General features: G+C 44.1%; 1 protein-coding gene across 2 annotated transcripts in view; it reads right to left on the bottom strand.

The window, feature by feature from the left end:
* Positions 1 to 16,762, bottom strand: part of Ddc (dopa decarboxylase) — an 83,787-nt gene that overhangs the window by 10,527 nt on the left and 56,498 nt on the right. For both annotated transcript variants that reach the window (XM_021177576.2, XM_029483720.2), the window contains exons 8-11: positions 14,541 to 14,635; positions 10,895 to 10,962; positions 4,333 to 4,409; positions 188 to 207 (exon numbers count right to left, since the gene is read on the bottom strand). In XM_021177576.2, coding sequence (XP_021033235.1) covers positions 188 to 207; positions 4,333 to 4,409; positions 10,895 to 10,962; positions 14,541 to 14,635 — 260 coding nt within the window. The remainder of the gene's footprint in view (positions 1 to 187; positions 208 to 4,332; positions 4,410 to 10,894; positions 10,963 to 14,540; positions 14,636 to 16,762) is intronic.

Below are 16,762 nucleotides of genomic sequence, written 5' to 3'. Positions count from 1 at the left end.
GGCCACGTGGGCTGTGGAGACAGACCCTTGATAGACGGCAAAGCCACCTAATATGTCTGTCAGAACACATTTAGAAGGTGCCTCTTGTAGCCTCCTGCTCCGGAATGTGGGGGTGACAGCAACAGCACAGAAGGGAGCCCTTGGCATCTCAGAGTTTGGATTACAATGGGCAAAGCCACTCACTTACCCTGTAGTCAGTGATGAATCCTGGAGAAAAGAGAAAGACAAAAAGCAGCCATTAGAGATTGGCCATTAGAAGAAAAGGTATCTTTTTTTCCTCCAGGCTTATGTTATAAATGATGACTTCTGTGGCAGACATGAAACTATCCAAGGACTGGCTAGGGTTATGTGTTCTCTGTGGCTCATTCAAGGTAACTGACTCAAGGGGAGTCCCTGAAAGCAGGATGCCCAGGACACATTTGGAAGGCTGAATTATTAATGGAGCTGGTGATACAAAGAATGATTCAAATAATAAGGAGGTGGGGGGGGTCTCATCTCCATGTTCAAGGGTGTTGACTGGCATCTGGCACAGAGCAGCTGCTCTAAACACTCTGAGTCAAATTCCTTCTTCTCCTGGACTCAGTGCTTCCACATGGGTTCTACAAAGCCTGTTTAGCACTCTGATGTTCTCTGGTGCCTACAGCCCTAGATCCCAGGACAGCATGGGGAAGAAAGCCCTGTGTGGAGTCACAAACCACAGTTTCTAGAGTGTCTTGGACACAGACTAAGGGAAAACACAAAGGCTGGCTGCAGCCCTGTTGGGCACAATAGGGAGTCAGGCACCTTGGAAATCTCTCCCAGAAATGCAGGCCAAGCAAAGCGTGCTGCAGCTTGCACACGCCCCTGCTTTCTAGGCAATAGCAACTGCAGCATGGTAGTTTCAGCTGGAACACCTAACATACCCACTGTGCACTGCACTGCATGGGAGGGTTCACGTTCTCTATCCAGGACTTCTGAAGTAATTATTTGACTTCTACTGGGACTCAGGAAAGTCTAGGTCTTTTCTTAACTAGGATAAAGTAGCCATGTTGGGGACATACATAACTACTGTTCTCAGCCTATCTTTTGAGTGACTCAGAGACAGGGTCTTCAACTCCCATCCCACACTCTGACCTTTTCTCTGGAGCTTCTTGCCAGCAACGGAGCTCATAAACAAACTTGATGTCAGTGGCATGGTGCCAAAAAAAAAAACCTGATAGTGACTCATAAAGGCCCAAGGTACCTGGCCATAACTACATGACTCATAAGTGAAAATGAATGTTTGACGTCGCCGCCTCAGAGTGTATGTGCCTGAGCAATCTGATACAGTACCGTTAGTCACATTCAGCTATTTTAATCTTGTTGTTGTGTGGAACTAAAGGAAATTGAAAAGGTAGTTCTGCCAGATGAGCCATCTTTCAAGTGTCATCTTCCCCGCTGTGGTTTAGCGACTGCCATCTACAGAACTGTAGAGCATTTCCTCATTTCAGGAAACATGGTGGGAGGAAGGTACACTGACCGCTTTAAGGAGAAGGATTTAGGCACAGTGGCTTTGAGAGCAAGAGGAGAGCACACATGGGTGGAAATCTGCTTCTTTGTGAGTCTGTTTCATTGGGGTTGAGGGGAGACTGGCCTCAACACCTGAGCTCCTTGTACCATCACTTAGAGCTGGCAGCAACAATGCCAGCAACTCCCCTACAAGTTCCTATGATTACAGCTGTTTACACACTGTAGACTGCTTATTGTGTCTTTCATGCCTACTACATCTTTAACCCTTCATGATTTATTTTGGTGTAGGCAGGCAGCTTGTAAATGAGACCTTAAAGCAATAAAATCAGGCAATACTTAAAACTGTGAGAAATACAATATATTGACAATTGTGGTTTAAATGAAAATGTCTCCCATGGGCTCATAGATTTGAACACTTGGTCCCCAGTTTGTGGTATTGTTTAAGGAGGTTATAGAACCTTTGAGAGGCAGAGCCTTGCTGGAGATATTTCATCACTAGGGGTGGGCTTTTTATAGCCTCACCTGCTTCCTGTTCTCATTCTCTCTGCTTCCTGTATGTGGATGAGACTGTGATCTGTTCCTGTCTAGCCTTACCTGTTGTCAGGCTTTTCCCACCACAATAGACACTATCCCTCTGGAACTGTAAGCCAAAATAAACACTTTTCTCAGTTGCTTTGGTTTGTGATATTTTATTGTAGCAACAGAAAAGTAATTAATACAGAAATATTTGCATTTGGAACATTGAATTAGGAAATCTAATGTTACATTGACTCTTTTTCCACTTTGCAAAATAGATCTTTATTAACACAGATTATATCTGAAAAGCCTGCTTAGTGAGAGCAATGATTTCCCACTTTTGGCAGCAGAAGTCAGCATTTTCTGTTATAGAAAAATCTCAGGCTGGAGATACAGGCTCGGTTGGTAGAATGGTTACCCAGCATGCATGAAAACCTGGACTTATCCCCAGAATCATAAACTGGGTGTGGTGGCACATTTCTGTAATCCCAACACTAGGGAGGTGGAGGCAAGACTGTTACAAGTGTGAGACACCATCCTTGGCTACACAGTTGAGCAGAAATACTGTCAGGGAAATGTGGATTTCTGCTCTCTTGGTGCCCTTCAGAACCCAGCCTACACTCATGATTTTGTACTGGAGGCTGTGGCCTACAAAGAAGGATAATAGGCACATAGAACGTGGTCCTGTCCGTGTGTGTGTGTGTGTGTGTGTCTGTGTGTGTGTGTCTGTGTGTGTGTGTGTCTGTGTGTGTGTGTCTGTGTCTGTGTCTGTTAAAGAATTGGGCTGTGTTATATACCAGAATTCAATGAGGAGACAGTGGCAGAATGTCCCCTGCATCTCTCTGTACCAGGAAGGTTCTGTGAGTACCTTAAGCCATTGCTCTAATCTCTAATTTCAGCAGATAGTGACTGTAAAGAAGTGGTTTATAGTCAGGAGGTGGTGGCACATGCCTTCAATCCCAGCACTCAGGAGACAAAGGGAGGCAGAGTTGGAGACCAGAGTGGTTTATAAATTAAGTTCCAGGACAGCCAGAGAAACTCTGAACCCTGCTGAGGGAGAGGGAGAGGGAGAGGGAGAGGGAGAGGGAGAGGGAGAGGGAGAGGGAGAGGGAGAGGGAGAGGGAGAGGGAGAGGGAGAGGGAGAGGGAGAGGGAGAGGGAGAGGGAGAGGGAGAGGGAGAGGGAGAGGGAGAGGGAGAGGGAGAGGGAGAGGGAGAGGGAGAGGGAGAGGGAAGAAAAAGAAGAGGAGGAGGTCTGCTGTGGTATTATTTGAAGGTGCTTGGATCCTTAAAAGGTAGGGCCCATTAGAACGGTCTTAGGTCCTTGGAGATGTGCACTAAAAATGGATTCTGAGAGAGAGAGCCCACCAGCTTTTCTTTTCCCCTTTTCTCCCCTCTAACTTATGAAATGTAATGTGAGCACTTGTTTTTCTACATGCTCCCACCACGATGTGCTTCTTTCAACAAAGGTTCACATCTATGGGGCTGCCCTATCTTTACTTGAGCTTCTAGAACCATAAGTTAATCGCCTCAGGCATCTCCCTGTAGTAACAGGCGAGTGAGGCTGACTGGCTGACTTGTACCGTCACCGTGGCTCAAACACCTCATTGTGTCTGCTTTCTGCCATGGTCTCTGGGAAGCACATGGCTTAATTAGAGGCCACCCCAGTTACTGTGGGCTTCCTGCTATGGCTTCTGAAAGGAGTCTGTGTGCCCCCTCCCCCTTCCCCCACACACTACTTCTCTCTCACTGCCTACTTGTCCTCTTCCGTAGGCAGTCTGTGCAGACACTGAGCCTCCTTAACTCTCAGGTAATCAGCTCCAGGCACAGACACAGGTCTCCCACCAAATGCAGAAGTATTGATCCAGCAGCTAGCTCTACCTAACTTTTCTTCCTATTTCTCTTCATTTCCTTTCTCTACCCGGGTTTCCTCCTTTCCTTTTTTTTTTTTTTTAATTTTACTTTCTTTATGGTCTTGATGGATGTTGTGGAAATACTTTTTCAGGAAAGATATTGGCACAGTCGCTACTCTAAGTGTTTTCTGTCTTGGAAGACATGCTTGTACATGTCCTGGGGCTGATGGCTGCAGTCCTCCTGTTCTTACTCCCACATGTCACTCAGGCTCTTGATGATTGGGGGCAGGGTGAGAGCCTCTGCCAGAGAAGTCCAACCCCTGCCCCCAACTCACACAGCATAGAAGTTTCGAGAGTGAGTCAGGAGAGCACAGAGCCCCTCCAGTCCTGAGGAAGGTGCTATGGGCTTCTCCAGCGTTCCAAGTCAGTCCTAAAGAAAACCCTAATCACACTGCACCGGCGGGCATGTCTGCTCACCTGAGTCCTGGTGACTGTGCTTTAGATAAACAGGGTCCATATTAAAGGCTCCGGTTAAGTCAGTTCTCCTCTTCACCCTGATTTGAGAGAACAAAATATAAGGTTTGCAAACCCCAGAGGGAATAGAGATATACTAAGCAGACGCCTGTACCCCCTCCCTTTGGCTATCAAACTTTTAAGAACCCCGATTGGAATTTCCCCAGGAATGTCAAGCTGGGAAAAGAAAAGGCTGGAAGGCAGGGCCAGCCAGAGGGTAACTTGTCTCCCAGAAACAGGTTTCACCCAGTTCTGAGGACTTGTCAGACCACTTTTGTAGGAGCCGGTGGAGCTGGGGCAGTGATGAGCTAGACCACACATTGACCAGGACTGCTTACTTATGCATATCCCTTGCTCTTTATTTAAACCTGATTTCCATGTCAGGACCCAGAAAATGTGGGTGGAACAACACTGGACCTCTTTGTTTCTCAACGTGGCCACACTGAGAAAACTTTTTGTTGTTGTTTATCATTATTACTCATTATTGTCTCTTAATTGGCACATAGAGGGTAGGTGAGCAAGCCTAGCTTGTTAGTACTGACAGGGCCCAGGCTCTGATCCTAAAAACTCAGAGTACACACCTTGCTGGACAGAGAGCACCATCCTGGGCTCTACACTGTGCTGGCTTCTGTTGCTTCACATTTGTATTTGGTATTGCATTTGTGGTTTTGCCTTTGATTTCCAGCAATCGGTACTGTTTCAGTGTGGCTTTCTCTGTGTTGATTTTGCCGTATTTTTTGTTTTTCTGCTCTGGAGACCACATTCAGGGTCTTGTTCATTCTAAGTAAGCCACATCAGCAGCCCATCTCTGTGAACCTCATTTGTATTTCTGATCATTGATGGGACTGGCTACTTTTTACTAAGAGGCTTTGTATTGGATACTGCATCCAAGTGGCACACATGCACGTTAAATAATAAATGAATAAACAAATAAATAATAAAATGTCTTTTAAAACATATTCAAGCTTAGGGCCAGGCATAGTGAGCGGCACATGCCTTTGGTTTTATCCAGCAGGGGTATTTTACCCTAACGCCTTTCTGAACCTACTGTGACAACTGTTTCTTTTCTTCTTTCTTTCTTTCTTTCTTTCTTTCTTTCTTTTCTTCTTTTTGTATAGAATACACGTTATTCAGTGCATGGGGAGAGGAGTTGAGAGGGTAGTAGAGACAGAGAAAGGCAGAAGGGGGTTGGGGGGGAGAAGAGGCCAGCCATGAGCACGTGGAGAGGGGGGAGGGGGACAGGGAGAGAGGGGGAAGTGGGTGAAAAGACAGCAAGAGAATAACTGTTTCTTTAACATGATAAATGACATTTTCTAACATTCTAACACACACACACACATCTGGAATACACTCATGCTGGACCATTATACTCTTTTGTTAAACATCACTGGGTTTTACTGAAGGGGTTTTGCAGTGGGAGAGTACTTAGGCAAGCAGACTGGGGCCAAGGACTGCTGCAAAAGATCATACCACACAACAGACAGCACACAAGAGATTTATTAACCGAGAATTCAAAAATCTAAGTTTGTGGGGTTATCCTATGCTTTTTCTTTCTGGGATCTTCACCTGATTTTCTGAAACTAACTTGATAACATAAGTGACATTTGCTGATCCCTGTAAACTACATTTGTGCTTGAATTGACGTCTCTCCCGACTGACTGCAGAACTGACTGCAGAACAGCCAACGTTGAATATTTTACGAGCCTGGTGTATGAGTTTGGGGGTTTTCTATTTACTTTTAAATCAGGTTTGGAAGAAAGAAGTTTTTGTATGTGTAGTTGTGGACATTCTTGATCGTGTTCCTCTTGCCGTACAATTCCAAAGTTTCTGCAGCCAAACCCTTCCATCGGCAGCTACAACTGACCAGTGTGTGCCTTATTTATTTGCTTCCTCGGCGGTGGTGACGGGGAATGAGTCCAGGACCTTGAATGTGTTAATGGAGGAGCAATCACTGAGCTATTTTCTCTTATTCATCTTTCCTGAGATCCTTTATCTAAGCACACGGGACAACGGGACAACAACTGATATCTGGCTTTGTTGATCCTCTCAGCAGTTCTGACAGTAAAAGGACGGTAAGCCCCACGCAAAGGGGTCCAAAGAGCAAATAAGCAGTAAAAGCTTATGAACAAAATAATGAACTCATTAAGAAACTATTTTCTATGCTATAGTGATTGCCAGTTTCAGAAACTTCCATTATCTTGTCCATTTTAATATTTAAAGAAGTCAACCAACATATTTATGTTACATTATGGGCAAACAGTTGGCGAAATCTCATGAAACAAAAGAGACAATTCTATTTCAAAGATTTCAAAACAAAAGACAGAGGAAAACAAAACAAACAAACAAAAACACCTCCAAACCAACCAAACAATTAAAAAAAAATCAGGGAGCATATATATATTTGTTTCTTGTTTTAGTTAAATCTTAAAACACACCTGTAAAAGATTAACTTGGGACTGTTGATTTGTGTCACATTTTGCAGAGTCTGCGGGCTGGCCACCTGGAGCTTTTGTATTTACAGATCTCCTGCCTGCCTGACTTTGGTTTTGCTTTATTTTGACAGAGCAGAACACATTACTGCAAGGATATGAGGGCTAGCAAGAGAACATTTTAAAATTATTATTCAGTAGATAGATGTTCCGGACAGTACGAGAAAGATCACTGAAAAAGTTCTCGGATTTCATCCTCTGAGTGACTCCCTGCCACCACCTTAAAAGGCGCCATCTCCCCCTAAAGCCCTCTGCAAACACTCAGAGGGACCCGCCCCCTCCCCAGTCCCCCAGCCCCCCAGCACGCCCCACAGAACCCCTCCGTGAAGGCAGCTGGGCAGAGAAATGCCGGATGGAGATGTTGTGTCTAGCTAGTGACCTTTTGCCTTTAGGCTGTACTTTCTGGGCTAGAATTCAGGGCCTTTTGTAGTGTTCAGAGAGAAAACACAGTCAAGAACTGTTTGAGTGAAAGTTGAAGCAGAATGACTGCCTAATTTGGCCCCTCTTCACCAAAACACAACCCCTTTCTTCAGCTTCTTCTGGGCCCATGATGAATGATCCCCCTGCATTCCCTGAGCACATCTCTGTGCCTGGGAGTGTCAGCTACAAGCTGCTTCCTGTATCTGCTCTTAGATGGTATGCACAAAATTCAGGATTCTTTCTTACTCTTTACTCAAGCCAGCACTTTAAGACATCAGTCCACCCGGCCTGATAAGGATCACTCTGAACCCTTTCACAGGAGAAAAATCCCTCCCACTTCTGCCCCCAGCCCTTTCTACCTATCTCTCTATCTGTCTTTCTGAAGGAATCTTGTTTGTTGCCCAAGCTGGTCTCAAACTCCAGGCCTGAAGTAAATCTCTTATCTCAACTTCCTGAGTAGTAGAGACTGTAGGTGCATACCACCACGTATTTCTGGATTAAGCCTTAAGCTCTAGCTTCCTTACCCATAAAACAGGGCAGCAATTCCTGACCCGCAGAGCAATTCAGAGGGAGAGATAAGCCTCGAAGTGCTGCAAAAAATAACAGGCATTTGCTTAGAAGGTAAAATTCTTAAGCAAAGCCCCCGGTGCTGCAGTAAATGTCTGGCATAAGGATGTCTGTTTGTGGCAAGCTCTTTGTCACTTCTCATGGGGACCAAGAGAAAAACAGAATTCTGTCCATGAGTCTGGAGAACTCAGTTGCGCGCTGGCTCTTGGCAAAAGTCTGTTGTTGCCACCTACCCTGGCACCAGTCCTTCTTAAAGAAAAGCCGTGCTGTGAACAACGGAAGGGTTTCCGTTTTGGAGAGTATCGTGCTTGGCTGAATAAGCGGCCTAGTAAGGCTGTGTCAAACCTGAAAGTACTGAAAGTGACCTGCCCAGGGCTCCTCAGCTCTGAACCATGCTGATTATGTGAATAGCATTTTGAAAATAAGCACGTGTACCAATTTTTAAATTGAGTAGCTTATTTGAAACAAACTCAAAACCACCTTCCAGTGGTTTTTGAATAACCTGCAATTCTTTCAACCAACTCTGAGGTAGGCATTGTCTGTTCCACCTCGAGCGGGGCCTTCACGTGCACACACACTTTCTCACCCCGGCCTGTTCTTTCCCTATTCAGATGTCTGGTCAAATGTCACTTCCCCAAAGGGCCTTTTCCTGACCTCCCTATCATAAATAACCTGTCAGTGAATGAAAGAGCCAATTCATGGCGTCCTGAGCGCCTTTCCTCCACATAGCTTCTCCTCTGTTCATTCCTCACCCAAATCTCTCTCTCCATCTTTCCCCCCAAGCCTTCCCCCACCCCCCACCCCAGACAGCTTCCCAATCATAGACCCTGAAGCCGCCATCACCTACATTTTATGTTCTGTCGCCTACTATTTTATCTAGTTTCTTAGCTTGCATCTGTTCTTATTTTATTTCCTGGCAGTCCGTGGCTAAGACCACTGAGTATAAAATATTTTTTGTTTGTTTTAAGTTCATACTGCTCAGACTCAAATGAACTATGAACTTTCTTTTAGCTGCTATCCGAATGTTGAATCTGAATCCCGAACTAATTAGAAGTTAGGGACTTCAAGGTTTATTAGGTCGCAGTGGTGCAGTCTTTTTTTTTTTTTTTTTTTTTTTTTTTTGGCTTTTTCGAGACAGGGTTTCTCTGTGTAGCCCTGGCTGTCCTGGAACTCACTTTGTAGACCAGGCTGGCCTTGAACTCAGAAATTTGCCTGCCTCTGCCTCCCAAGTGCTGGGATTAAAGGCGTGCGCCACCATTGCCCTGCTTGGTGCAGTCTTAGTTAAGAAAATTACTGACTACTTCTTATAAAAGATACTAGATGTCTCCCTCACCCCTTCCACTAGGTGTAAACACAATCAGAAGGAATTGTGTACAAGAAAACGAACCCTAACTTACATAACAAGCCTACCAGGGCCTTAATCTTGGATTTTCAACATCTAAGATTGTGAGAAATAAATTTGTTATTGACAGAGCCTGTGGTGTTTTAGAGCAACTCGAATCGACTAACTCCCTCCAAAGGCCCAAAAGATACTTGTCTCCAACCTGTAGCAATATTTGTAGTTGGTAGGGCCTTCCAGAGAGGAGGCCTAGTTGGAAATCTTCTGATGTCAAGCTGTGCTTTTGAAAGGGACCCAGGTCCTTCCTGTCTTTTTGGTGTCTCAGCTAGGTGTCCTCAAGCAGTTTCTCCATCATGTGTTTTCTCCGAGTAAACTATAAGGAATAGAACCTAATGACCATAGACTCGAGTTTCTGAAACTGTAAACCCAAATGCTTTTCTTCTTTTTAAGTGGATTCTCTTTAGTATTTTGTTATAGTAACAGAAAGTGGGATAATGCAGAGGGTGAAGGTTCTTGCATTCAGGCCTGGCCAATGTGAACACTATTCTCAGATCCCACAAGATGGCAGGAAATGGCTAACATCTAAGTGTTGCCCTATGACTTCCACAAATACTCCACGGCTTTGTGTGTGTCTGTACATACACACATACACACGTGCACACACTCACACACATACACACACTCACACCACACACATACCATACAACACACACATACCACACACACATACATCACACTACACAGCACAAATATATACACACATACCACAAATTAATAAATAATGTTAGTAAAATGTTATTAAAATTTGGGGTGAAAAGATATGATAGAAAGGAATTTGATTTTACAGCAGTTAAGCCACAAAGACAATACATTGATTATTTGGTAAACTGAGGGATTTGACTACATTTGTCTAAATTGAGTGAGAGCTGTGCCCATTCCTGTTTTAAAGTAAAATATCATCCATTTAATTACATTATACACTGAACAACTTTGCAATGTAAACATATTGAAAACATTAACCTTACATACTAACAAAATTCAAGCAAAAGCTTTCCCCTGGTCACATGAGTGATTAATCAATTTCTTACCCTGATTTTTTTTTTTTAAATTTAAGAAACAAGTTTCATTTGTCCCTGCATTGGTCCCAGCCATTGTGTCTTAAGGTGTCATTATGTGGTTGTACTCTGCCACTTGATTTTAAAACTTAATTTTCTTACTTAGTGTAGCCAAAGTGATTACTGCATTGTTTCTAAGAATTTCCAGAGAATTTTAAAGACATGGTACTTTATTCTCAGCAAGTACTCTTAAGCATTTAGATTGTTTAAGTGAGAGTTAGACCAAGAGACTGATGATAAATCTAACAATAAATACACAGAAGCAACAGAATTAAATATAAGAACTGAAATTTCCTGGGATTTGTTGTCTGCTCATGAGAGATAAGTCAAATGGCAGGTCGCCTGTCTCCACCTGCTCGTCCCTCAAGCTAATCTGTCGCAACAATACACTCGAGATAAAAGTTTACAGGCAGAGGGAGATTGAGCAAGAACTCCAGCAGCGCTCTGAAATGGAGGCAAACGGTGGACTCAGTAATCACTAGTGCACCCCTCCATTCTCATGGGGGCCCTGGATGTGTTCTGACAGGCAGGCCTCCCTCTCTGCCACCACAGATTCAGGGGCCACCACAGGTGACCAGAACAACAGAGAAACTTACCACATGGCAGAGCAGTCAAAGTTCACCAAAAGCCACTTGTGGGGATTAAAGTTAAAGGAATCTGCAAACTGTAAAGGAATAAAAAAAAAAAAGAAAGAAAAACAGCAAAACAAAACAATTTACTCATAGCTCTTTAGGGAGAAAGTAAGACCTTGTGTATTCTAAGAACTCATGTTTTAGGTCCCAGGCCCTAAGATCACACAAGATTCCTCACGTGAGAGTTCAAAGCACTGGAAATCCAGAATATTCAGTTTATAAGTACCATGTCCAGAATATGAGCATTTGGCCCACAAATAGTTTGTCCTGAACCATCAAATTTCCCAGGATATACATGTCATCATGATGACAGGAAAGAGAAAAAAAAAATCTCATAACTAATCTAAGGTAATTAGAGCTCCCCCTCCTCTTTTTTTAAAATTTAACTAAAGGTTCTTTGGCCAGCATGACACTAGATCACAACACTTTCCATGAACCTAAGGCTTTTCCTCCTCAATTTTAAAGATGAGGTCTAAGTATAGTGAACAGTTGCTAGTTTCTTGGCTGGAGGGTCACAGATAACAACTGCAGCTTTGCTGACCATGCTTTCAAGGAGAAAATAGATTTCAACTGCCAACAACAGCTAGAAGGCTCCTGGGTCTCAGCTGTGCACTCGCAAATCCAAGAGCTTCACAAAGGCTGCTTTCTGCCATTTTCCAAATGCAGGCCCCGGGGTTTCTGTGATACTGTTGAGAGGCAAACGGGTCCATCTGAGTGTCGGGGATTTGGCCTCAGAGCTTAATTTAGATAGAAACAAGGCTCAGTCTACCCCGATTTCCTAAAGGGACATTTTTCAAACTTCCCAAGGCTTTGCGGGTGCTCCTCTTTATTTAATTCCAGGGACCCTCACTAAGGAGGTAGCAAAGCCCTAAGGGGTCCGATTGGTGTCAGTGATAGACATGGGAGTCAGCCGAAGCAAACTTCCATATGGACCCAAGCTGGAGGTGCGGATTCATTTCCTCCCAGGTTTCAGAAAAAGTAATTTTGAGAAGGAGACAGGAAATTACAGCAAGTTTCATTTGTTGATAAAAGGAAACAAAAGGTTAAAGCAAAGCATTGTTTGCTGGGGATTTTATTAGTTCCCTCCACTGGGGCTGATCTGTTTAAACTTCTTTCATTACAGTACAGTGATATTTTCCTCCCGCTGACAGAGAGGACGGCCCTTATCTGCAAGGGTCGGGCCACAGCAGGATATTGCGGCCGCTTATCTGACCACGGAGCAGCCGAGCCCTCAGCCAGGCAAGGAAGAGCTGTACCACTAATGGAGGAAAAATTGCAGCGAGTCCTTGTCCCTGTGAGTGCTGTGAATGGTGTCTGCTGTTGATAGGATCTGGCTGCGGTGCCCATCGCCCTGGTGGTCTGACTGTCCAGCACCCCTCCGTGAAAGGTGAAACTTTTGAGTTGTCAGTTCAGGCCGAAGAAGAGCACTGGTAGATCAGGAAATCTTAAACCGGATACCTGAACTCACAAACTTACAGCCTAGGCCGGACTACAGGAAAGGCATGGGAGAAGTGTGGGCCTTCTTGCCTCCACTATGCTGAAGGTCAAATAGGTTTCTTGTCCCTTATCTGAAATGCTTCTTAATGTTTAAAAGGATTTACACAGACAGGGTAAAGTATTAACCACAGGACCCAAACCTAAACATGAAATGTAAGTGTCCCAAGACACAGCTTGGAGGTTATTTTACTAAGTGTTTTTTAAACTTCTATGTACGAGACAAAGCTTCATGGGATGGAATTTACCACTTTGGCATGGTCTCAGGGCTTGGGAAGTTTCAAATTTTGGAGCACACTGGATGTTGGAGTTTGGTTTAGAAACGTCGCACACCATCAATCATTTCCTAGATCCAAACATCCACAAAACTAGTGAGGGGTTTGGCATCACAATCAGAGGATCAGAACTTTCCACGTGTTAACACAAACCCCAGCACTTAGTGACATTTTTTACCCCTTTCTACCTCCAAGGATGGATTCAAGTTTAGCATGTATGAAATACTCAGTAAGGGACCACTGACTGCGTAAGAGAGTGAGTGATTGTGGTGGACATAGAAACCACAATGCTATTGGCTCATCAGCAAGAAGGGGGATTATTCTCTTCAAAGATGGGACAATTTGTATTCCATACCTTTGGAAGTCGCTTTTCTGTTATTACAGTCTTATGTGAATTCAAAACAGTAATTAGAAAATTGATCGGCAAGCCTGACACGCAAGCAGAAAGAGGTTTAGGGGGAGTTTAAGCCCTGGTGAAAAATAATGAAAGCATCTAATGCGTGCTCAGTTTCCTGTGCACCACACTCTTCTTAAACCCTTTAAGTGTGATTAATGCAGCCACTCCTAAGGCTAACCGCACAAAGGAGTCATCACTGGTAAATCTACTTTATGATACGATGGAGGATACCTGACCTGCCCAAGGGCGCATAGCCATTCCAGTCTGGAAGGGTGAAGCCTACTTGCTGATCCAGCCTCCCTTATAAAGTGAAGTCTCGGGAAACCTCTTCTTCCAAGAAGAAAGCAATTCTTTTCTGGCTAAAGCACTGACTCCCCAAACTTAGCACCTCCCTCCTTGGACACACTTCTACAGGAGGCCTCTTGGGGTTCTTCAGGACATTAATCTGCTAGTGGCCAGGTGGAAAAGCTTCCTATCCTGTGGATAGCCCAACAGTAGAATTCTGCCCACGTCTGGAAAGATGGACCACAGGGCCCATCTGTGTCAAGTCTGTTAAGTCTGCACTGTTTTATGCTCTGTAGCTCTGGGGAGAGTAGAGTCCTGGCTAACTGTTTTGATTGTTACTTCTCATGAAAGAGTTTCGTTTGGGGTTACAAGATACACTTTGCAAATTTCAGAAGAGTCCACGGGACATTTAAAATGCATTGGTGACTTTCTGTGGAATACTGGCCACCGTGACTGCCCATCTTACTCAGGTATATTCGAAGAACGGGAACAACTCATTGAGCCAGATCGTAGGGGATTACAGGTTGACGTTTTGAATTATTGTTTGACTGGAATGCATAGCAATTTTATTTTACTCATAAATATTTTTCCATGGCTTTATATGTATAAGTCTAAACTCTGATGCACAGCTCTACCCAGGATTTGTAGCAATTGGAAAATAGCTGTCTGCCTCAGGAGTGCTTCAAAAGTCAGGCTGCATGACTGGAATGTCCTCAGCCCCTATCCTGAAGTACTGTATTTATTAAGTTAATTTTCATTTTTTTAAAATTATGTGTATGGGGACACAGTCTAGGTACATGTATGGAGTGCAGGGGTGCACAGGACAGAGGCATCCAGTATCCTAGAGTTGCAGTTATGGGAGTAGCTGCTGGAAATCAAACTCAGGTCCTCTGCAACAACAGTACACACGTTTATTCCCTGATTAATTTCCCTGGCTCCCTGGGGGCATTTAATTTCTAATAACCATTGCAACTGGTCAGACAGTAGTTTGCTGAAATAAACCAAAGCAATAAGAGTTGGAGTGTCCAAACCTTACAAAGGGAGATTTCACTGATGACCTTGGGTAGCAGTGTTGCTCAGTGGTAGCCAGGTACACAGGAGGCCAGTAGGTTTGATTCCCAGTGCAAAAACAAAAGACCTCACTGAACAGCTTACTCACCTCCACACCATTCAGAAGATACCGGAACTCAGGACAGATAAAGGCACTACCCGCGTAAGCAGCGTCAATGTGCAGCCACACACCCTCTTGGTTGCCTAACATCAGAAGGGAAAGGTGAGTTCTCCTCTGGACACACCCCCACCTTGTGTGTCTAGCATACATACTACTTACATATAGCTTATCAATAGTACTTGTGGAACAAATAGCTGGATCTCCAAAAGACCCTCCCATCAGGCGGCTAAAACTTAAGGCAGAGATACCAACAGTTGTCCAACACATCAGCTACCCAGAGAGTGCTTAGCAAATGGGGGACACACAAGCAACCACTGAACATAGTGCTGAGGCCAGCACAGCTCCCCTACTGTGCTTACCCACATTCTCTTCTAAGTTCCATCTTCCTCATTCCACACACCGTGAGTATACTCCCTCATTGTATTTGCTACCTCTTTTCAAGTCCTCCTTTCAGAAACAGCCTTAGGACACATGACCCATACTCTGATGGTCTTAGTGGTCAATTTGGCCAGATTTGGAATCACTCAGAAAGGCAAAGGTCTTGTCGTGTCTGTGAGGATGTTTCTAAGGAGGGTTAACCAAGGATGGCAGACCCACACTGAAAGCAGGTGGCACCTTCCAATGCAGTAGGTCGCGTAGAAAGAGGTCCCAGGAAAAACACCATCACCTTCCCACCTCAGATGCTATCTCCTAATCAGCTGCATTTATCGATGGTGTTGTTCTCTGTTAGTATCTCACTCCAGCTTCCTCGGCCTTCCACCACGGACTCAATAGCAGAAACTTTTCAGTTATCTGGGTTTTCAGCCATAGAGTGGGCCTCTGGAGCATTCATTTCCTGGACTGAGCAGTGACTGAGTTCATTGTGTCTCTACATAGAGGCAGCCATTGCAGACAATCTAATACATCCCACTTTTATAACATATGTGTATAGATGTGTGTATAGGGTATAAATGCATATATTTGATTGATTCATTCCTCTAGAGAACCCTGAAAATACATACACTTATATTGTCCTGCCTTTTCCATGTCCACCACAAACTTAGGTAATTTATCTTAAACTACCGTTGGCTTGTGTTATAAATGACTTATGCTTCCTAACTAAATTTTCCCGCTTTTGCTCTCACTATGATAAAATACCTTAACAAAAGCAACTTAAAGGAGAGCGGGTTTACTTGGCTTTACGAGGTTCGAGATAGGGGAGTTCTGACAATGGGAGCTTGAAGCAGGTCATCCTGGCCAATCTATGACCAAGAAGCAGAAAATGACAACTATTTGCCCTCAGCTAGCTTTCTACTTTTTAATGAAGTGCAGGACTCTAACCCCGAGAATTGTGTTACCACTTTAGGGTGGGATTTCCACCTCAATTAACTTAATCCAGATAATCCTCTAAAGGTCTGGCCAGCAGCTAATCTAATCTAAATTAGGGTACTGGTGTGCCTGGTGTGTCTCCTACAAGAGTCCAGATCCTATCAAGTTGACAGTCATCACTAACCCTCTCCCACCACACCACCACACACAAGAGCCTTAAAGCTAGAGTGCTCACATTCTTTGAGGATGAGAAAGCCTCCTCGGCAAGCATATATGTGCCCTTAGTCACGTAGCCTAAGCTTTATTCTGAGGGTAAGGGTGGTAGATACAGCTTTGAGTATACATTAAATAATACTCGTACATTGCCTATTCTATCACCTGGAAGTCAGTGAAAAATTATTAATTTTCAAGCAGAGCATTAAAGGCACACACCTTTAATCCTAGCACTTGGAAGGCAGAGACAGGGATCCCTATGAGTTTGAAGCCAGCCTGGCCTAAAAAGCAACTTTCAGGACAGCCAGGGCTGTCACACATAAAAACTGTGTCTCAAAAAAAAAAAAACAATGAATTTTCATGTACGGTATAGTAATAATATAAATTGAAATAAGTATTCCATGCCAGAGGGAGGCCTCTGGAAGACTCAGGAAGTAAACAAACTCACCGATCTCTGGTAGTTACTGAAATTTACAAAATTTATAAAATGTGCACCCCACTCTACCCAGCCTCCAAAAGTTATATTAATAATAATGGCTCTAAGAAAAGGAGACTGTCCAGAAGAGCGGCCTACAAGTTATGCTGGAAGCCCCAGGGTGCAGCATCTGTGCGATATCAGTTAAGTTGGGCTTGGTTTTTCAGTGATGGAGCTGCCCTTGAGCAATCCCTGTTCCTTTGAACAACTTCTC

The sequence above is a fragment of the Mus caroli genome, unplaced genomic scaffold, assembly GCF_978045245.1.
Source record: "Mus caroli unplaced genomic scaffold, Mus_caroli_1 scaffold_13, whole genome shotgun sequence".
NCBI classification, from domain to species: domain Eukaryota; kingdom Metazoa; phylum Chordata; class Mammalia; order Rodentia; family Muridae; genus Mus; species Mus caroli.
Note: the sequence above shows the minus strand (reverse complement) of the source record. Positions and strands in the feature narration are given on the sequence as shown.